A 21,523-nucleotide genomic window follows, 5' to 3' on the forward strand; every position below is an offset into this window, starting at 1 on the left:
TGGCTAACCATGGTCTTCCTTTTAGCCAACTTCGTCGACCCTAAGCGGTCTGCGACGCTGTCGAGCCTTGTACGACTGCGAAGCGGACAACGAGGACGAATTGTCGTTCCGTGAAGGCGAGGTGATCATCGTGACGAACGAGCAAACTGACGACGACAACTGGATGGAAGGTGCCCTCGAAAGAGCGCCTGAAAGGAGGGGAATGTTCCCGATCAGTTTCGTGCACATGCTGCAAGATTAACATTCGGTAAGCCTGAACTCGTTGGCAAGTGTCTCCAGTACTGCCAGCTCCGTGAGCGTTGCTAGTCTCGGCAGAAGGTCTTGGTTGAGAAAACCAAAGGATTGAAGATGAAGGATCGGGCGTTTGTCTGGCGATTGTTTAAAAATCGTCGATTTCACGATGTCCATTCTTTTGGCACTTCTTGTCTATGTTTCTACAACACACTTGTAGGCCTCGAACTTTTGTACACGAAGTTATTGTCGTTCGAACTAAACACGCGAGTGTAGAAAGTGCTTCGGAAATAGGTAGCTTTAGTGCGGTATTCTAACCTCTTTAACAATAAACCTAATCATAACCTAACCCTAAGAATGAAAGAAGATCACTCTAATATAGATGTAGGAACTCTTTCTTTCTGGAATATAAATGATTTCCGTTTGCACGCATCGTACCGACGTTTTCAGAGACATGCAAAAATTCCAGATGTATTCTGAATTTTCTCATGCGCCGAAATAATTCAGATTTTTAGTATTATCACGCTATAAATAGTATTACCATCTTTCTCCCCATTTCTGAAGCACCATGTATACTATGAACTCGTTCGATCTGTAGTTCGACCAGAACAAGATTCGGTATCCTAACTGCGTTTCCACATAAGCAAACATACATGGTCGAGTGTGTACTTTTGTCACAAATAGTAGTTCGCTCGAACGTAGAAACGTGCTTAGGAAGGTAAATCATAGCCACGCTATGTACTAATGTGGAACGAATCAAATTAATTCACTGTATCGCTTGGTTCCACTGGGATAAATTGACTCGGTTGAACATGTCGGACCTGTTTCTGGTTCAGTTTTTGGAGGTTATATGAAATTTGAAATAGTTTCTTAGCTTGTAGATGACAATCAGCTTGAAATTACTCCGTAGACACATATTGATTTTCTGAAATGGAGATTTTGGCATTTGAATAATGTAAAAAACAGGAAAATAAACGAAGAAACTTTTTTTAAAGATGCTTGTCTACGTCTAAGAGGAGGGGTAGAGTTTGATGACTCTTATGGAAAGAAATATCGTTTAATTAGGAGAAGAGCAATTTGAAAAGGATGGGGTTTGTCTTCGAGAGTGATTTAGAAACATCACGGAGAGTAGCTGCTATAGCCTGAACAAAATCAATTGGCTTTTTTAAAGCCACCGAGAGAAACCCCCGCCATTTAGCTGTTACGCAAATTGACTCAGGAAAAGTAATCTGCAAATGTCCATTCAATTTTAATCATATTATATTTAAAAACAGTAGAAGCGCGTAGTAAAGCTGCAAAAAAGGTATAAAACGGTAAAAGAATTATTTAAAGGAATTATTTTATAAAGTGAAATGCACTAAAACAAAAGCTTGAACAAACTTGAAGCTATAAAGAAAGTTGGTATAGTGAAAGTTTATGCTAGTAGTATAGTTAACTTAAGGTATTTAATGTAATTATGGTAAGGATGATATATCGGAATAAAATTATAATTGGTATGTATAGAAGAAGAAAAGTATATTAGAGTTGTATTTTTTTGAATAATCTTATTGCAATTGGGTTAAAAAAGATTTTAGAAATCCAATTGACATTGTTCAGACTATTAGCCTCGATACTTCATGTGCTGTATCAAAACGTGCCTACTCGAGTCGGATATTCAAGCGTGAAGGAAACGTGTCTTTGACGATTCTACAATTCTAGAAATGCAAAGAATTTCGATAAAGGAAATGCATTCAGTGCCAGAAGAACAAGAACGTAACATTTTGATTGTTTCAAGCAAGACGTCGAAATCGAAGACTGGATCGATTCGCGGTTCTGAAGACCGACGGTAAACAAACAGAAAATGTGATATAAGATATATTTCAGTATAAATTATTAGTATTACGAATCGGATTTAGCGAACAAAAAAAAAAAAAAAAAAAAAAAATTCGGTACACTAATAAAATGGCGCTGTCGTGCGTGTTAATCAAGGCAGAGCGCTGCGATCGGCAAGTCCATCGTAAATTACATTAATTCGTTCGTAACTGATTAGAACTAAGCGGATACCGGTTTATCTTGCTGCTAATTATTATCGATTGTATTATGTAAAACCCAGCAGGTATATTCGATCGAAATAAAAAGTAGACTGCGGATGTTTATGCAATTTTGTATCTTTATGGACATTTTTGATATTTCTGTAGCTCTCGCAAACGAAAGTGTTGTAAAATGGGAAATCACGGAAAATAAACATTCCTCGTCATCCCCCTCCCTCTAATCTCTTCATCTGCATTCTGGAATCTTAAATTTCCCAGTTAAAAAACCAGTAAACGTCCGCAGTCTGGAGTTACGTTCGGTAAATGTGCACAATTTCGTCTATACAGAGCCAAACGTAAAAAACGAGAAAAGATAAGTGTATGTGTGCGTGCGTGCGTGCATGTGTGTATGCGTGCAATTATAAGGAGAACAAAAGCAGAACGGAAAATACAGAGTTTGATCTGTTACCTGTTGCATGTCTTAAATATCTGGCGCACATTTCTACTCTGTACTGCCAATGCTGAGTATACTCTACTATACAGTCGCGTTTCAGGCGAGTGAAACGAAAAGGAATATCATAGAAAAAATTTCTGTGAAATAGACGCAACGAGTGGCGTCGATCGTTATAAAAGATATAATATAAACTTAGGATGTCAAAAAGAAAAAGAAAAAAAAAAAGAGAGGCGTTCATCTCCATAAGAAAAGAAACGATGTGACATTAAAATATTGCATGACACCGATAGTATTATTAGCGTATTCGACTCTTAAGAATCACGTGGTTACGAGCGTATGTACATTTTTGTAATGCCATATTATTTGTTAGTAAATATATATATATATTTATATTTATATATATAACATATAATATATATATAATATAATATATATATATATATTGTGAAATAGAATTATGAAATTAGAGATTTATTAGTCATTAAGTATATATAGTATAAATATATAAATATATATATATATAATGAGATGAAAAGGAGGAGCATAAAAGAAAGGACAGAGTAATGAAGCCAAGCATGTGCTGCGATTTAATCGAGATTTATGCGCCAGAAGCGAATTGAAATTTTTATTTGTTACATATTTTTGCTTGAAACACTCTGAGACACATACGAGACCAAAGAAAACATTTTCTCGCGAGCGAGAGGGGAACCGTTGATGCTGTCTAGCTCAATCTTGTGTAAAAGTGGACTGTAATTTTCTTTCTTTGTCTTTTTTTTTTTTCTTTTTTTTCTAAGCAAGTGTAAATGTTTACTATCCACTTTACTTCCGACACTGAACCGTGTGCTCGCCTTTTATTTTGTTTCTCTCTCTCTCTCTCTCTCTCTTTCCCTCTCTCTTTTTGTATTTAAAATGTTTAACCGGGAAACGTCACCAAATAAATATATATAATTATACACGTATGTTATGTGAATGATGTGCTATTTATGGATTCTGTACTCGTATCGGTTCAAACGAAAAGGAACCACGAAGAAACCGCAAAGCGTGAAATCAACGATCGATAAGGGACTGTGGTCCGTTGCCTAGTCGAAATCGGGATATTATTTATGTTTCTTTTTTTCTTTTCCTCCTTCGATACCGAGACTTTTGCTTTGTATTGAAATTCAAATTTAAATGTATTTGTGATCGTCCGTACATATTTACAATTATTTCACGAATCGAAGATATACAATGTTAATAATATATAATAAAACAAAATATAATTTTAAATAGTGGAATGGCAATGACATTATTTTTTACGAAGTATTCTCGAATTTGCATTGTCTCTAATATTACTTTTTGGATTGATATTTGCTTATATAAAAAAGTAAAATTAATAACTGAGTATAATCCATCAGTTTTTATATAAATTCTTTTACGAAAGAATTTAGAAATTAATCAAAACAAAATATATATATATATAATAATAATAATATTAAGATAAAAAATAAGGTTAATCTAAAAGGATGAATAAATTATTTGGAAATTCACCTGAAAAATAAAAAAAATTAAGTTATTTCAAACATGTTATTCTTTGCTATTATAAACTACAAAGTAGAGTACTCGGAATGATATTATTTTCTATATATAATTATATGCTAGGCTCGCAACGTTTTAATGTTTCACTTGATCAAAACGGACGAAAGTTTTATATGTATGTATAAACAGCTCCTGTTAAGTAGCTAAACGATACGCCGTTAATTAATAAACTTAATTAATGCGCTGTTTATGTGAGAGTATTACGAGAATGACGATCAACGTGTTTCCAATAAACCCATGAAACTTTACCTTGTAAAAAATGGCATCGCTTCTTCACTTAATCTTTTTCCAAACACTGTATATGATAAACAATAAATATTTATAATAAATATAAACAATAGGTCATCGCTTAGGAGTTATTCAGCGGATAATTCAAAGTGATACTTGTTAAACGAAAATGAAAAATTTCGTCACTATCTTGCGTTTGCAACGATGATACTTTCAGAAAATATACACTCTCGATGAGAGTAGATAACAAAGGATTTTTTGAAAAAACAGGGTTAGACACAACAAGTTTCAAGTCATGTCGCTATGTAATGCCAATCTGTAATAAAAGAATAAATGTAAAAGAAGTGAAGAAAACAATCTAATCTACAGACTGCAGATTTTTATGCAATCTTTTGAGAATACCATTAAAGAAATAGAAACTTGTTACAATATTAGTAAGAAAGTAGAAAATTGTTTTACATACCTACCAAGCGTTATATAAAAAGCACTGTATGCCATGCATAAGTATTTGGATACTCGATGTAACCCAATCAAGACATTGATGCATATTTTTATTATATTTTCAACATTATGATACAAGAATCCTGTACTTCTTCCTGTAACTGAGATCAAATATTCTGCTGAATTGAAACTGACGCAAGGAATATGCCTACATCAATTAAAGTCCATATTTATCTCTGATAAATAGCTGACGCTGCATAAAATCTGTATGAACCTTTAAGTGTAGTTTTAAACGCATATTCAACTCATTCTAAAATCTCAACGCTGATTATGTGGATATACTGAAGTAGTAATACATAAGTCATGTAAATTAGGTGTTTCCAAAGAAACAATTTTCATCCAAGTCCAATTTCTATTATTTATTAACTATTGTTTTGAACAACATCCACCAACTGTTATATGTATCCTTGTACTTTTAAATTTCCACCATAAATGCATAAGAATCTGCAGTCTACTAATTCGTTTAGCATTAAGCTGCCTTTAAACTGTGTTTACAACATCCTCGCAATTTTTGACGCGTCTAAACGAGACACGACTTGTTCATATATGCTGACAAAATGCTGAGGATCATACCGTTGGTCGATGTACATATGTGTATAGAGCAAGTGAGCGATCGAGGAATGATTGTCGATGTTTATACTATTTAAGCATACGATAAATGATAGCGTCTTAAGCATGTATTATATGGATATATTTAATGAAACGCGTCGATAACGAAAACGGTGAATGACTCCTGTTCCTTGCATAAAACTTCTGCTGTAGATTGTACACCATGAATAATGTTAAAAGCAAGATGTTTATTTAAGATAAACAATACGTATGGAGAAACTACATGATTTTAACATATTCAAACATGTTATGGACGACAGGACTCAAGTACTTTCTCTCTGAAGAACATAGGATCTTTTTTCATTTCAATACGTTTCTCATCTTCCCTCGAAATAATCTTTAAAAGAACTATCAGAAATTTACTTAGCGGAAAAATAATTTTCTATATAAAAGAAATTATACTTCTAAATAAAGTGTCACATTTATCGTGTATTATATATACTATAAAACGTTCTCAAACAAAGATTTTTGTAGAATAAATGTGTTCACAAACTAACAAAGATTACTTGTTAAATAATTCAAAAGTATATGCAGCAAGTATTTGTTTATTTTTCACATCTAATAAATCAAACATCTGTTATTCGCTACTACAAACTGCACGAACAAAATACCAACTATTTCATTAAATTTCTATTGTAACGAAACTGTATTGGTCCAGTCTTCGAGAACAAAAGAAGTCAATATAACATCAATGCAGATTCTCAATGAAGAACAGGAGTCACAAGCGTACCACTTTGTCCTCTGAACTTATTATACTTTATGCATTTAAAGAATCGTTAAGTAGGCTATAAGTATTTATTACTATTTCGTAGTTACTTGTACTAGGTACGAAAAACGCACGTTAACACGTAATTATATTGAAAGGAGATTTGACGATATAAAGTGTTTTACAGAGAGAATGAATCTTTTAAGACGAGGCGATTATAAATGGCGTGAAATAAATTTCTCGTATATTTGGTAATTTAAAAAAAAAACAGATGCAATCTGAAAACGAGGCGCTGTTATATTATTAAGTCTACCTACGTGTATGTACCTAATAATGCCCGTGCTACTGAAAAAAGTTTATGAAATCTTGTTTAGGTACGGCCTTCGACGATATCGAAGCAGGTCTAAATATCGATATTATATGACGGTAATGTACTAACGTTTACTGTATCCTTCGTGACTAAAGCGCAGCAGGATTGTCTTTCGGACAGTTCAAAAACTTTGAAATGTATCAGAAATAAATATCATTTAGAAAACTATCATAACGTCATTTCTTTTTTATTTAACAATATAATCCATCGAGGGCCAAATCTCGTTTGAGATCAGTCTACACTCTACAATTCCAAGAATTTGCTCAACGGACGCAATCTCAATTTTAATCGATCGAGTTCGCTGAATTGGTGGAAAACAAAAATTCTGGTATTTTATTTTGCTACCAGAAGAAACTAAAAATTTTATTTCTCACGTAGTACAACAGATTCTTATAATTAATAGAACGAAATAAAATTTATACCACGACTATCCGATAACAAAAAAGGAACTATTTAATAAATTCCAAATTAATAAAACATCATCTCATACAGCATACAAACCTCGAATGATAAAATCAGTATTGCGAATAATAGTACGTGAGTTACATTCTAAAACATAAAAAGTGCCATCTTGTACACTTACAACGAACGATCAATCCACCATTATCACACCAAACGACTAACAACGTTTCGTTTGCCACATTATCACGTTACCACAGATTATGACGTTAGCAGACCTTACAGTGACTCGCATTAATATTTTTTGGACATCTCAAGAATTTTGAGAATTATTTAGCTTATTATTTTTTATTTAGAAAAAGTATGTGCGTTAGACGAAGAAAACATATATTTATAACAACTACGGTAGTTGTCCTAATATATTCAAAGAAACAATTGACTAGTTGATTATTAGAAACAAATATATAGAAATATTAATGCCACATTAACGTCACTGTACATATAAAGAGAAGAACACAACCATCAAGTTGTTTGCGTATGAAAAATTTTTTATTGAAAAATGTTCTTTCACGCTACAACGTCAGTATACCTTCGTCTATTTAACGTTATAACAGTACAAAAATTGCATTTTTACAAGTTATCCAGCTTACGTGACTAAAATATCCCAGTTAGCAATCTGATAATTCAAAAGCTACGTCTCTTAATAATTAACAGAAGGCGCCGTGTATAGCAGAGGCATTCTTTGGCCAAAACGCAACATACCCAGTCTCAAGTGGAATTCGTCCACCTTCGATAAATCAATCGGATCGATAAATTCATCCTACAATGTGCATCTATCTCGTCAAATATCGACGAAAACTCTGTTTCTCCTGTTCAATACCCGAATAGAATCGGCGTTTGTTTTACGGTTCGCTGAATTTGCTATACGAAATTTCATCCGGGTCGATACGTCGTCTCGTCACGCACATACGCGCGACTTGGAAACAGGAGAATCAAAGAGAAAACAACGACGAGAAAAGAAAGGAAACAAAAAGAAAAAAAAAAAAAAAAAGAAAAAGAGAGAAGTATTCCGTATCATTCGAACCGTAATGCACAAACGACCGAATCGAACGCAATCGACAAGATACAGAAAGCTAAACTCGAGAAGTGCTTGTTAAAATTGAAACGTGTCAAATAGTCGCGTTCGCCGGCCAAAGCACACCTAAAAAAAGAGCAGAAGCCCTCCCAACACGAGGAGGCGTTACATTTTCACGCGTGATTACACACAGATCGTCTTTCTATTCTTTCAGCTGCTCCTCTTTCGCATAAACTCGTTTCTAAAGCGCATCTTCCGTTTTTGCCTAGCTTCTTTCTCTCGTCGAAGCAAATGTCAGTCGATGGTTGTTTATTTTGCTACCTGGGTTATCGTCAATGACGCTTTATTTCGGCCGGAAACTTGCTCTTTTTCGCTCTTTTTTTTTTTTTTTTGTTCCTTTCTTTAATATATACGCTGTTGGCGAAAATTTATTTTCTTCCATTATTTACGTTCTTCGAGACGATGAGTTTTTCGGCTACATGTTCTCACTTTTCTTTTTTTTTTTCTTTTTGTCCTCTCGATCTCATCGAGATACACACTACGCGTACGCTCTAAGTATGTAGACTACGGATATTTATGCAAATTCATATTTTCATATTAATATAATCAGAAGAATGGAACATAATAGATTAGAAAATCGTTTCAACTATGAAATATTGTAATATATTGTACCATGTGCATTTTGTGTATTTTCGCACCTTTACATTTCCTGTAGATGCATAAAAATCCGCAGTTCAGTTCTAAGTAGTCGATCACCTGAAACGCAAGCATCCGGCCAAAGAGTATATCCTGTGCTATATAGCGTTTTAATAACTCATTTGTCCCCGCGCCGGTACAAGAGATCATATCTCTGAAGCGGATTAAAAGCAAATGCAACGAATGGATAAGCATGGCGACTGATCGTCGAGTGTCAAACGTCTGCATCTATAATGCGACGGGGCCTGTCATCTTGGCCGCCATCTTTGCACAACTCTGGCTGGTACAAATATCGGAGAATTCAAAGCTTTCACAAATCGATTTCTTACCGATCGAAATTACCAAAGCATTTTCCGCGTGTATAGAGCATCCTTTTAGAAGAATTCTTTGATAGCGTTACAGCCAACTTTCTCAGAAATTTCACAATATACCGACAAAGCTGGCTAGCTCTGTGAAAGATCTAAAAAAAATATAAATATTCGAGTCTTAGATGGGAGCAACATAGCGTCTAACGTTAAGATGGACGTTTGGAATGATGAAATTAATGCATCAAAATCTTCCAAAGGCGCATGCGACGTTCTACATGTTCCTATGGGAACTGAACCAAATTTGAAATACGCGGTTCAACGGTTTCGACCTTATGATCCATCAGTTCCCAAAATGTTTACTTTAAATTCTATTTAGGTGTCTTTTAACTCTTGATTTAACTGGGATATCCAATCTATGACGTTCTATATGACTAGAGAGCCCTTCTTAAATAAAATATTTCATCCAACATCTTTTTTCTTTTCTATCTTTTAAAATATGCAAATATTCGAGATGACCCGTGTCTTTTAAAACAAGTTATATATACAGCCTATTATAATATAATTACTAAATATTTTCGAATCGATATTATTTAACGAAGAAAGATAAAGGACGGCGCAGGGAAGTAAAAATAAAAATCGCAGATAAGATGGTTCTTAATCGACGAGGGCAGTAGGATTGGTTACGTGTTCGTTGTTGAATTTGATTTTACACATGTCGTTGAAACGTACATGTTCTACTCTACGAATATATAAAAAAATATAGAAGAAAGACAAAAATAAAAAAATTTTCTTTTTCTTTGCAAATACAATTTAAATTTTATACGATGCGGAGGTAAAGTATTCGCACATCATATTTTTCCAATTGACTTATACCGATAACGAAATCTCGTAACGCCAGGAAATCGTCCTTTCAAAAAGGCACTGCACCCGAAAGTCTCCAGAATTTCAATGGTGAGAATATAAATTTAACATCGTCTTATCCATTCGATGCCATCGAATCGCAGTAAGCTGTGCTTCTGCCGAAAGCCACCGCACCAGTTATCCCTCACGACTATATGAGGCAAAATTTATGGAATATTGTCCACGATCAAACAATGGACTCGATATATAACGACAGCGTAAGTACTATAAGTGCAACGTTCCCTTCGTATCTCGTTTATGCGCGAGATGTACACGATAACTTCTTTGCCTCGTATTAAGATTGGTTTCCATGCAGACGATTTTATTCGCAATTGTGACGCCAATGGAATTCGACAGGTTCAAATTTTTAACGATTAAACCGCGAACGTTTATCCATTTATGGAAAATTTAAATTTATGAAAACCTAGAGAATACATACTGTGATATATATATATTACAACGTAAGTCCTATGTTCAGTCGTATTCGTAAAAATTTGAATAAACGTTCGCAATCTACTAATAACCTAATGCACGCGACCGTGTAACCTTAATATTGGAATATACACGGTACAAAACTGTGGAATCGCATAGCGTCACTTTTGCAAAAAAATATCGCATGGCTCATTAGCATTGAAATTCGGCAAACGACAATTTTCTAAACAAAGACAGGGCGTCGACAAACGTATCGGATTTCGTATTCCTCGTTCTTTTTTCGTTCGTCTGTGATCGTTACAGCGGTCGTCGATCTTTGGCAGAATCACGCTTCCGTTACATTTCTCTATCTCTTCTTCTCTTTCTTTTTTTTTTCCGTTTTTTTGTTTTTTAACTTTTTCTCATAAACACATCATGCATGTTCACTCGATGCGGATAATATCTCTTTGCGTTTCTTAGCTAGTTCAGGTCCTGCCCTTTTTAAAATTGATCGCATTTATTTAGATACTGCGTTTCAGTACGAAATAATAAATCCTACGTTGAACGAATTTCCTGAAGTCGTTTGGAAGCAGTCTTTCAGCTTTTATTTTTGCATGCGTTAACGCTAAAGTCGTCATATATATATTTTTTTCCTCCACCACCTGTTTTCTTTCTTCTCTCTAGATCTTTCCTCCCATCTTCGTTCTTATCTTCTTTCTTTCTTTTTTTTCTTTTTCTTTTTTACCGTTTCTTATCTTTTTTTTCATTTAAGGATTTTAAATCGCGCGCGCTCGCCCTCGCTTTCACTTTTTATCTTTCATTCGTTTCTTTTCTATCTTTTGCTTTCCTTTCCCCGTTTTTGCGCAATTAAATGTACAAATTATATCTATACACATTTAAAACTGGTAGAAATTAGAAATCGTATTCACGTGTGACTAGCTTTTGACCGTCTCTCCCGAAAAATTATTACGTTATCCGTCTTCCTCTCTATATACGAAACATCTCTGGGATTCTAGTCGGATATACGTAGTGTCCATCTGTGTATACGAGTGTCTATGTATGCATGCTATATGTACGTGTATATGTATACGTGAGTAGGATGATACGTAAAATCGTATATGAAACTCGATTCTTTCGTCAATTTGTTCTTTTTTTTTTTCCTCGCAATTATAGAAAGGGGGAAAGAATATGGGGGGGAGGGGGGATAAATGATCACCGCAAAATATCGTATCGATTGATCGTTCCTCTAATCTGTTTCGTGTAGACGAGTTCTTTTTCCATTCAAACAGGCTAATTAGTTAACCGAGAAATCACCGCGCGCCATTACGTAGATTCATGATCCTAATAAGAGTATAATCATTAGAATAAATCGTTATAACCTAGATATATAGCTAGCAAATTACTCTGTCGTTAACTTGATATATACTCTCACACGCACGCACATACAAACGTATTCTCTTCTACTCCCGCCCTTTCATCCAATTTTCTCTTTCACTCGATTTTTTGTCTTCATTCTCTCTTTCCTCTCGCGCTTCGTTCTCTAATTCTTAATATTTTGACAGGTTTTTCCTTCCACAGTCTTCCAATTATTTTTATTCACGCGGCCGTGCAGCTGTTCGAGAATTAAACGAACGTAGAAACGCCCGAAATTCACCACGTGGCTCACGGCGCGTGAATTGTTCAGTCTTTCGTTTATATATTTGTTTTTTTCTTTTTTTTGCTTATTTGTTTGCTTGTCTCGTATATTGTTTATCGATACGTTATATCAGTTTATCGCTAATACTATTATATTTAGTTATTAAATTTAATCTTTCCCGTATCTTTACATGTTCCTTTTTCTTTCACTTCTGTTTCTCGTTCTTTCAGCGTAATCATCACCACCATCCGTTTCATCTTTTCTCTTTCTCGTATCTCCTTCTTCCTCCCTATCCTTGTTGCACGAAAAATATTATGCTACGGTTTTACTCGCGACGTAGTTACGATTAAAGTGCTAATAAGTGCATATTTATAGAGTAGTATGGTGTACGCTTATAATTTAAAGCCACAGATTTCGATGTCGCATCATGAAAGCATAATGCAAGTTTCCCTTTTCAATTCTAATATTCCTCGACTCGTTTCGCTACATGTGTATATTTAATTATTTAGTCTTATACCCTTCCTAGTGTTCGTTAGTACGAGACATATACCTTTTTAAGGCCTTAAAAAATCCGTTTATTATTAATAATCTCTTCGCCTTCTTCCGCTACTCCCTCTCTCTCTCTCTCTCTCTTTCCTTCGGTACTTCTTATCCTCTTCTATTTATAGTTGTTAACTGCGACTTTAAAAGAAGAGACACGTGGTAACTCTCTCTCGCTTTCTCCCTTATCTTCTTCCTCGCGTAAGAGTATAAAGAATCACGAGATCTGTGCGCAAACTACAAAGTATACACACCGCTGCATGTCATCTTTTTCTATTCTTTTTTTCTCCAACAATCGTGATTGCGAAGGCGAATTTAGAACGTGTACATGCGACAGCGCTTCGTCTCTTTCCTTTCTTCCTTTTCTCTCAATGCATATAACGAAGTAATATCGTGTATTATATCTTTTAAGTATGATTTTCCATTTCCTCTAAGGAGAACTATACAGTAATAATGACGATAGCGGGGAGAGTATAATATGTTATAGTATTAGCAGTACTCATAATAGTAAGAGTAGTTGCGAGGGCTACTTGTAGTAGGGTAATGGTAATAGTAATAGCATAGCTGATAGATGATAATAGTAGAAACAGTCGTAACGATAGGAGGGTAAAAATAGCAATAGCGTGAAAGCATATTAATAATGGTGTTAGTGGTCACCCGGAGAAATGGTAGTAAACAGTAGCAGTAATAGGAGTTTACATAGTAATAATTGTAGTAATAACTATAATAATGATGATAATAGTAATAATAATATGACAAGCAGTAAAGACAATGATGAACATAATGAGAATGATGGTGTGGCGAATTAGCTATCGACCGGAATAGTAATAAACGATGTCGACAGAAAATAGAGTAATGAGTAGTAGCAATAGCGGCGGTGGCAATAAGAAAGTAGAACGGAGAGATAATTATCGTAGTAATGTTAAAAAGAAGTAAAATCAGTCAGTTCGTTAAAATGAATACATTAGTATATAATGTGTCCTGGCGCTTAAAATCAGACAAATTCCATTTCCCGAAATGGATAACACACGAAAATAATATTGCAAACATCGCACAATTAATGTGGTGTACCTTTTTCGTCCCCTTTTTTTTCGTTTTAATATATGTTATACGTTTTTTTATCCGCTTCCCATAAAATTCTATCTCATATGTGTATACATATATATTCTTTATATAATACATTTATATAGATGCAGCAATTAGTCAAGGAAAGAATCTATCTTTCTAATAGCATTTGGCTTGCCAAATTCTGTCAGTTTCAATTAAATAGTATAATTGCATCAGATATAATAAAAAATATTTTTTTTTTTTTTTTAGTTTTCCTTCGCGTGTCGTTCTGACATCGCAAAACTGGGTTTTCTTGGTGTAAATGTCTCAAATGTTGGACATTTCATTTGGTAGGGCTATTAAAGCGTGAGAATGCATGCACGTTTATACGTGCTACTTGTCAGCATTTATCATTGCTGTCGGAGTCTCTTTATTCTCGCAAAATGTAAGGGTGTCAGTCTTGCCTTCGACTTTGGAAGAACGAAGCTCGGACACATATGTCGTTTTATAATTTTTCTGTTTTTTAACAGGACTTACTTACTGTGTAGATCCAGTCAACGAAAAAAGTAAAGAATTTATTAGGCCTCACCGAAACCACCGATTGCTTGTTCCGTCATTCTTAAACAAAGAGATTCGAGACGAGAGTTGATTTCTGGCTCCGTTGTTTCGGATACGTTGTTGTTATTCGAGTTAAGAAAATGATCCCTCGGTGCACTGTATGTGCGTTGTAACGTTCTTTGTAACTGCTAAAATGTGAATAGAAATTAATTTTTCTCGTGAAAAAGCTCGCATCTAAATGCAAAATTAAGCTTAATAAAAAAACGTACCTGTAAACTAGATTCTTGTAAACTAGGTCGCTTTTTGGTCGCGTGGACTGAACGTAAAGTATTCTGATTTACGCTTTGGTTCTGATTATTTTGTAAATATGGTGTAGATATACTGTTTCTGTGAGTGCTAACCACAAAAGAATTGTTTTGCGGATGCGTATTATGGATGTGTCCTAAGTTTAAACTTGGTTTTCTATTGTGCTGCTGCGGGTTACAATACCTTCTATTATTGTAGCCATAATTATGTTGCCATCTGAAATTTTAATTGTACGAATGTTAATTGTATATCCAGCTATTTATTTCGAAGTTTATAATTATCATGATTTTAAAAGAAAAATTATTTCTTTTAGTTATTGCTTTTTTTCTTACTTTGGAGTTGGTCGTGGATTTCCAAGTCTACTGCGCCATTGTTGTACCTTCTCCTTTTGATTTGGAGTAAAGCAATCATGCTGCAATACTTTCTCTAATACGTTAATACAAGCGCATAAAATACCGTCATCCACGCTATCCAGTGCCAACCGGCTACACACTACAAAACAAACAAACACGACGTGTTAGAATATTTTTATTCTTGTTATCTGGTACGTATCGTATTATCTTGAAACATTACATTAATAATTATGCAATACTCACGTTTTCCAAGAACCTTGGTGAATTGTGCAGGTATATCCTGAAGATCATTTTCTTGGCTGGGTTTCATGGGAGTAGCTAAGATAGTTTTTAATTCATCGATCGTATTAACCAACACTGTTGGGCCTTGCAAAAACGAAGCCGATTGTGTATTATCGCGCGTTGGTTGTAATAAGTCTTTCTCTAAATTTAGAAGTGTTGTATAGCGTTGTTGCAATTTTGCGATAGAAAGAGCTAGTTTATGTCGAGCCCCTTTGGTCACGCCTTGTTCTGCTAATTGTTCCTCAGTTAACTGAAGCATTTCTTCGTAACTGAGAGTAACAAATAGATAACTATATTTATGAAGGCGTAAAGTTTTAAGCCATGATGGGACATCTGAGAAATAGATAATATGTTACTTTTCTTATCGATGAACTGTAAATTTATGAAATTATATATACTTACCTCTCATACCACTAGCAAGCGATCGGGTAGACGTTTCATCTAAACGTCCTTCGCTGCCGCTACTTGCGCAAGAACTTTGAGGACTCAATGGGCCTAATCCAATAAGATTGCCTGTTTAGAAACCAACAATTATTCAAATAAAATAAAAGTATAATCGAAATACTCTCGTTAACATTAACTTCAAATTAAACTAACTTGTATGATCTCCAGATACGCTGAAGCTTCGTGGCTTATGTTTAGTTGTACAATTTATATTGTTACTGCGATCAACAACTTCTAGATGATGAGATGGAGCAACGGGTGGTGTTAAACTGTTCGATCGTCGTTGACGAGTTACAGGTGGAGGAAATTGCAAATTGAAGGCAGTGCCTGGTTGTGTGCCAAATAAACTTGTCTGTTCACTTTGCTGTTTAGAATTTCGCTGCCATGCATTATCCCATCTAAAATAAAGGTAAGTAAAATTAATATAATAAATATATACATAAATATTATACATAAATATTATACAACTGTTTCTAATTCACCTAATAGTAGTATTAGTGTATTCTTCGAGACTGTGTATTGGTGGTGTACCACTAATACGTTCTTCCAGATGTCGAAGCCACTGAGTCAAAGAACGTCTATCTTGACTAGTTATAGCTGGATGAATCAAACAATAACTTAACAGTTGTTGAGTTTGTTCGGTAAATTGCCCTGTAGTTACACAATGGCTTACTAATTCTGGTATTGCTACTAAGTAACATTGTTTGCACTCTATATTCCCAGGCCTTAATAATGGCAAATGTGTTAGAAGTTGATTTATAGCAATTTCTGTCGATTCTGATAGCAATGAGTTAATAAACGCTACAACAACATTGTTTAATAAAGATCATTTACATTTGTAGACTCTTAAATTCGTACATACTAATTATAAAAATTACCTGGATTATTAGCATTTAGTTCCTGTGAGTCTAATTCAGAAACAGAGTGCAAGGAATGCTGCACTGCTTGTGCAAGAAACCTTGCTTGAACTGCAGGAATGCGACGAAGTAGTGCATATAAAACTACAGTTTGCTCACACTCATTCCATTGTGAGAAAACTCGAGTTAATTCACCAACTTGTTCACAGAATAGAGCACCGGGTGACCACTTCATTTTTAACAGTGCTTTAGTGGTAAGGAGCAAATATTAAAAGCTCCAATTCTTTTTGGATTATTCAGATTATAATTCAATTGTATTCCAATAATATTTAAGCAAAACCAGGTATATGCCAGCGCTCTGTATTAAATATAAAGGATATTTACACTTTTAAGATGTATTCTATGTAAAATAATTTATTAGGAATTTAACCCTAATGTTCTCCCGGAATCTAAATGAGGATTATATTTTAATAAATATTATTAAGATATAAATAGTTATCAAATGTTTGGCTTTTACTATTTTCTGCGTATTCTAAGCTGTTCATGAATAAAGTATTCCAAAATTGGAGAAGATATTGTTTGATACACAAACAAAGAAGAAGTGAGGAGAACAGCAAAGTTAAATATTTAAAAATAAAATTGTACAATATATGAAGGACGATTTAATTCATTTGAAATTTATTGCTAAAATATTGTTCTAATACCAATACAATACATTTTTAATATTAAATTTAATAGGGTAATGTTAATAATGATTTTATACGAGTATATACATTTATTCGTATGTAATATATAAAAAAATCTTATTATATACATACATGATAGAATTGCATGGTTAACTAAAATACATCTTTAAAAACTATCTTTATATTAACTGTATTATAATATTCAAATAGCAAGAGTTGCAGATTTCAATTATTCGAAATTTAATTATTAATTTTTCTTTCTTAAATCACCCATAACTTTATCGTTTAAACCTAGTATCATAAAATTAATATTTAACATAAATTAACATATCAACTTTCTAGAACAGTGAAAGTGTGGAGCAAGTAAAATCGAACGCCTAATATTAATTAGTCTTACAAAATTATTATATTAAACCTACTTGTATTTATTTCAAAAATAAAACTTATAACGTACAACGTACCATAAAAAACAATAACAATAATTTATTACAATTAGGTACACTAAATATTCCAAATAATTTTTTCACCAACTATAATACTGTAAACACTATTTCAGTTTTCGGGAAAAGAAATATATTAATTCTGTAATATCGAATCGTCGGGTTTCTTCGGTCTTTATAGGCGTGTAACGAAGTCTAATGTCCAACATAACCTCAAAATATCTGTGTACACTGCATCGACATGTAGGTACATCGATAAGAATTCCACTGAGGTCAAGTTTGTTTACCCCGCGATGCGTGTGTATTTATAGCTTTCCTGTTACGATCCATTCGGCGGTGCAATGGCACCGTGTGCGAGACTTTACATGCCTCTAACACTGATAGATAAGATACGATTCTTTTTACAGACAGAAATAACGCAACTGTCCATCAAACTTCCACCAAAGCCTCTAAAACCCTCATATGATAAAACTAAATGTTTCTTAGAAAAATTTCATTTTGTATTTCCGTAGAATTCTTTGAGTCGCTTTCATCGGTGCCGCTGCTATCTTTGTATGCGTGGGATAGTAGAGGGGAAAGGACAGAGAACGAACAGAGAAAAACAAGAGAATAAAAAATAATTCGTTTATGTATTAATATTAATCGACTTTCACAGTAAAACGTATATGTAGTAAAATTATCGAAATTGTTGCGAAATAGGTGAAAGGGATATTCTATAAATGTAACAAATATACTGCTACTGTGCGACTAGCACTCGGCCATTGAGCCGAACAGCAAACAACAAATTGTATGCTGAAATCGGTCAACGCGCTTATGCTATATAATATAGCTACATATTGATATAATTACCGTATGCAAGGCTGGAGGTGGCTGTTCCACAAGTTCGTTGTACCCTTGCAAAATAATAACAATACACAATTATAGCATTTTAGACGACGTCGAGTTAAAGGAAACATGTATCCACCATGCGGTATGGTGGGCTTACGTGACCACACTGGTTCGTCGTCGCAACTCGTTGCAGAACTTCACCTCTGCTATTGGACCACGCTCGAATGGTAACAACCAATTGCGTTATAGCTTGGGGCGCGGTTCATTTGTGTCTCAAATGTACGTCGATTTCGTTTGGCTTTTTAGTATATGTTCAAAATTCAATTAGGTTTCTTTCTATTTTTAGTGTATATTTATTAATAAACTGAGGATTTTCATGCAATTGTGGGAAATTTAAAAATATCAGCAGAATACAGAGTGCATTAATATTAAAAATATATAAAATATTCAAAGTACAATATCCGTTTTAATATTTGAGGTGAGTAAAACAAATATTTTCTGAGGTTCTATTTTATTAGTATTACATATTCGTAAAAATATGAATTTGCATAAACATCCGCAGTCTATTTATTGATCAGTATAAACTAACAAATTCTCTGAGATTTATTAAGTTAATTAATATATTTGGTCGTAGTTGACAATTTATCTTACTTATTCAATATAATCTATATTTTTCTTTACAATAAATTTTAATATAAAAAAACTATTGTATTCAAAATTCTAACACAATAATAGACCGAACGTTTATTTTAAATGTGACCTAGCACGAAATACATTGTCGAATGAAACATAGCTTTAAAATAGTAATATATATTTCATGTTTACAAAAATATTAGATATTAGATATAAATCATCGTATACTCATACAATAATCTTTTGTTTTTGATTATTCCAAATAATGAAAGAACACAGAGAAATAGGACAACTGATTTAGCACTGACTATAAGGTATTCTTATCCTATGGCGTGCTACTTATGTGTATGTTATTAAATATTGTCGCCCATTCCATCGCTCTCAGTGACTAAAGCACGTTCCAGGATGACACGGCCTTCCTTGTATCGTTGATTCTCGTCTGTGGCAAATTCATACACCCACCCAAGTTTAGCATCACAGTTTTTGCAGCTGACATCTCGGACCATGTGTCGACCCGTCAACATCACTCTATCCTGTACCTCGCTGTGTATCATTGCAGACAAATTAAATTATGAATGGACAAAAATAATATAGGATTATTCCATTAGTACAATTTCTCTGAGATTTTGTACATTTACGAATGGTATCCTGTGTGCTAAATAATGTTAAAAAGCTACATATGTATAAACAGGCAAATCATGTACCTAAGAATAATATATAATAAACATAAAATAAGTAATAAAAGTTACAAACATTTAAATAATCAATGAAACAATAAAATTATTTTTGTTTGAAATAATGATAAGTTTTTTTAGAATGACAAAGTTTCTTTAAACTGTACTAATAAATCTTAACGTAATATACAAATAATACAATGATGATATCAAAACAAAATGACGCCATGTTGTACTTTCGTAATTAATTTTACAAACAATTATTACAGTTCTCTTTCCCATATGTTTATACACATTCTCCTCTAACGGATAATTCGAGTTTTTTGCTTAAATTTAACTCCTCTGTCCCTCTTTCTTAGGTACATGAGTATAATAACATTCCACCTTACACAATTGTCTTTGTTAAGCGCGAGAATTTTCAAAAGGTAGAAATGTAAACATAAATTTATTGTATATTACGTTTGACGTTAATTTATTTAAAGGAACAAAGGAAAAACGTGAATACCTGTAATTCAAGTTGACGACTTTGTTGAATAGAAAAGCACGGCCCGTCGCACCCGTAAAACGCGTGCTTATCAGCTGACCTCTGTTTGTAAGATTGGTGTCACAAGAAGCGCAGGAGAATAACCGAGTACCTCCGATGTGTTCCAAGAAAATTACGCCCATCCTGAAATATCGTAAATCGCTTTCCAAGTATCTACTGTGAAATAAAAACGACTTGGTAGATTCAAGCGAACTGCTTGACTCTACAAACAAGCAAGGCGTAATTTGGCGTAACTGTACTACAGCGCGATGCACACTCTACGCTACACAATACGATACAACGCGTGAGTCAGGCTGTTTAACCATGATGCATAGATTTCAAACTTCTAGATGGCACAACCGCCTACAAAAATTTTAAACTCGTACGCTGCGATCGGAGCGACGCTGAAAAAAATACAAAAATGACATACAAGACTGTAAATGTAAGATAACATTGCATCAAAATTATTGTCTCTACTATAAATTTTCTTTCGATATGAATATTATTACATACATAATCAACAGTTTAAAAATGATTTAATAAAATAGTGAATAATTTGAAAATAAAACATTTTGTATATAAGTCGTAATTTTAAAATGAGAACGCAGTATTTAGGTAAGTTTAAGTCGAAATTAAAAGAACTATATGTTTATAAAACATGTGTCACTATAGTCATGAAATAAGTTTGATGTAATGTTATTTAACGGTTTTATATGTATATTTACGAAATTTATTTACTTATATCAACATCAATAGCGATACATGAAAATTGATTATTTTTTAAATTAACAAAAAAACAGAAATGTGTAAAACGAAATACCAATAAGAGGATGAATAAGATAGATTTGTAATCTTAACGTTAAAAATCACAGCTGAGGAGAAACATGTATATATATTATCTATATTTATACACGAGCAAATTAAATAAAACATAAGCATCATAATATATTTTTGGAAAATGACGAAAATGCCGCAAATACATATTACTCAAATATTTATTTAATTTCATACCTCATACAAGTATTCGTATGAATTACTATCCATATTCGCGTCTAAAATACACATGCGAATTGGGAAATATTTTTAAATAAATATCATAAATAAAATTAACAAATCTTTTTTAATAGAAATTTTTAAAAAATTTTCTTTGAAAAAAGTACTAAACTTTCTTTAGAATAAGGCCCCTTACACATTATTTTTTTTTCTTTTTTAAAATAAACATACATTGAAAAAATGAATAAGTT

General features: G+C 33.5%; 3 protein-coding genes and 1 long non-coding RNA gene across 15 annotated transcripts in view; 2 read left to right on the plus strand and 2 right to left on the minus strand.

Moving 5' to 3' along the window:
* Asap (ArfGAP domain of ASAP) overlaps positions 1 to 6,857 on the plus strand; it is a 54,314-nt gene extending 47,457 nt beyond the window's left edge. For all 11 annotated transcript variants that reach the window (XM_072001616.1, XM_072001619.1, XM_072001627.1 and 8 more), the window contains one exon: positions 26 to 6,857. In XM_072001616.1, the coding sequence (XP_071857717.1) occupies positions 26 to 241 (216 nt within the window). In that variant the 3' untranslated portion in view covers positions 242 to 6,857. The remainder of the gene's footprint in view (positions 1 to 25) is intronic.
* A 752-nt stretch (positions 6,858 to 7,609) lies between these two features.
* On the minus strand, positions 7,610 to 18,629 carry Smg (sterile alpha motif domain containing protein 4 smaug). Of its 2 annotated transcripts, none has more exons than XM_072001638.1 (9): positions 18,471 to 18,629; positions 16,517 to 16,853; positions 16,121 to 16,439; positions 15,792 to 16,036; positions 15,597 to 15,689; positions 15,156 to 15,527; positions 14,892 to 15,051; positions 14,523 to 14,775; positions 7,610 to 14,441 (listed from the first exon to the last, which is right to left on the minus strand). In XM_072001638.1, the coding sequence occupies exons 2-9, from the start codon at positions 16,728 to 16,730 to the stop codon at positions 14,274 to 14,276; spliced, it is 1,824 nt and encodes a 607-aa protein (XP_071857739.1). In that variant the 5' UTR covers positions 16,731 to 16,853; positions 18,471 to 18,629; the 3' UTR covers positions 7,610 to 14,273. The 2 variants fall into 2 exon arrangements, with proteins under 2 accessions (XP_071857739.1, XP_071857738.1); XM_072001637.1 differs by having other exon boundaries at positions 15,597 to 15,707; positions 18,471 to 18,628.
* A 399-nt stretch (positions 18,630 to 19,028) lies between these two features.
* On the minus strand, positions 19,029 to 20,516 carry Yippee (yippee zinc finger protein). The gene is made up of 2 exons (XM_072001647.1): positions 20,262 to 20,516; positions 19,029 to 19,625 (listed from the first exon to the last, which is right to left on the minus strand). The coding sequence occupies exons 1-2, from the start codon at positions 20,420 to 20,422 to the stop codon at positions 19,436 to 19,438; spliced, it is 351 nt and encodes a 116-aa protein (XP_071857748.1). The 5' UTR covers positions 20,423 to 20,516; the 3' UTR covers positions 19,029 to 19,435.
* On the plus strand, positions 20,040 to 20,400 carry LOC139986374 (uncharacterized). Its single transcript, XR_011799632.1, has 2 exons — positions 20,040 to 20,181; positions 20,239 to 20,400. It is a non-coding gene; the product is annotated as an uncharacterized lncRNA (long non-coding RNA).
* Positions 20,517 to 21,523: the final 1,007 nt, after the last annotated feature.

The sequence above is a fragment of the Bombus fervidus genome, chromosome 4 (genome assembly GCF_041682495.2).
Source record: "Bombus fervidus isolate BK054 chromosome 4, iyBomFerv1, whole genome shotgun sequence".
In the NCBI taxonomy this organism is placed as follows: Eukaryota; Metazoa; Arthropoda; class Insecta; order Hymenoptera; family Apidae; genus Bombus; species Bombus fervidus.

What these genes read in the sequence shown, in the direction of transcription:
- Smg (XM_072001637.1), bottom strand. Translation starts at nt 16,730, where the DNA reads ATGAAGTGGTCACCCGGTGCTCTATTCTGTGAACAAGTTGGTGAATTA. An exon ending in GCTTGCTAGTGGTATGAGAG is followed by an intron (nt 15,528 to 15,596) that starts GTAAGTATATAT and finishes TCTATTTCTCAG; the next exon opens with ATGTCCCATCATGGCTTAAA. An exon ending in AATCCACGACCAACTCCAAA is followed by an intron (nt 14,776 to 14,891) that starts GTAAGAAAAAAA and finishes TTAAAATTTCAG; the next exon opens with ATGGCAACATAATTATGGCT.
- Yippee (XM_072001647.1), bottom strand. Translation starts at nt 20,422, where the DNA reads ATGGGCGTAATTTTCTTGGAACACATCGGAGGTACTCGGTTATTCTCC. An exon ending in GTCGTCAACTTGAATTACAG is followed by an intron (nt 19,626 to 20,261) that starts GTATTCACGTTT and finishes AATGATACACAG; the next exon opens with CGAGGTACAGGATAGAGTGA.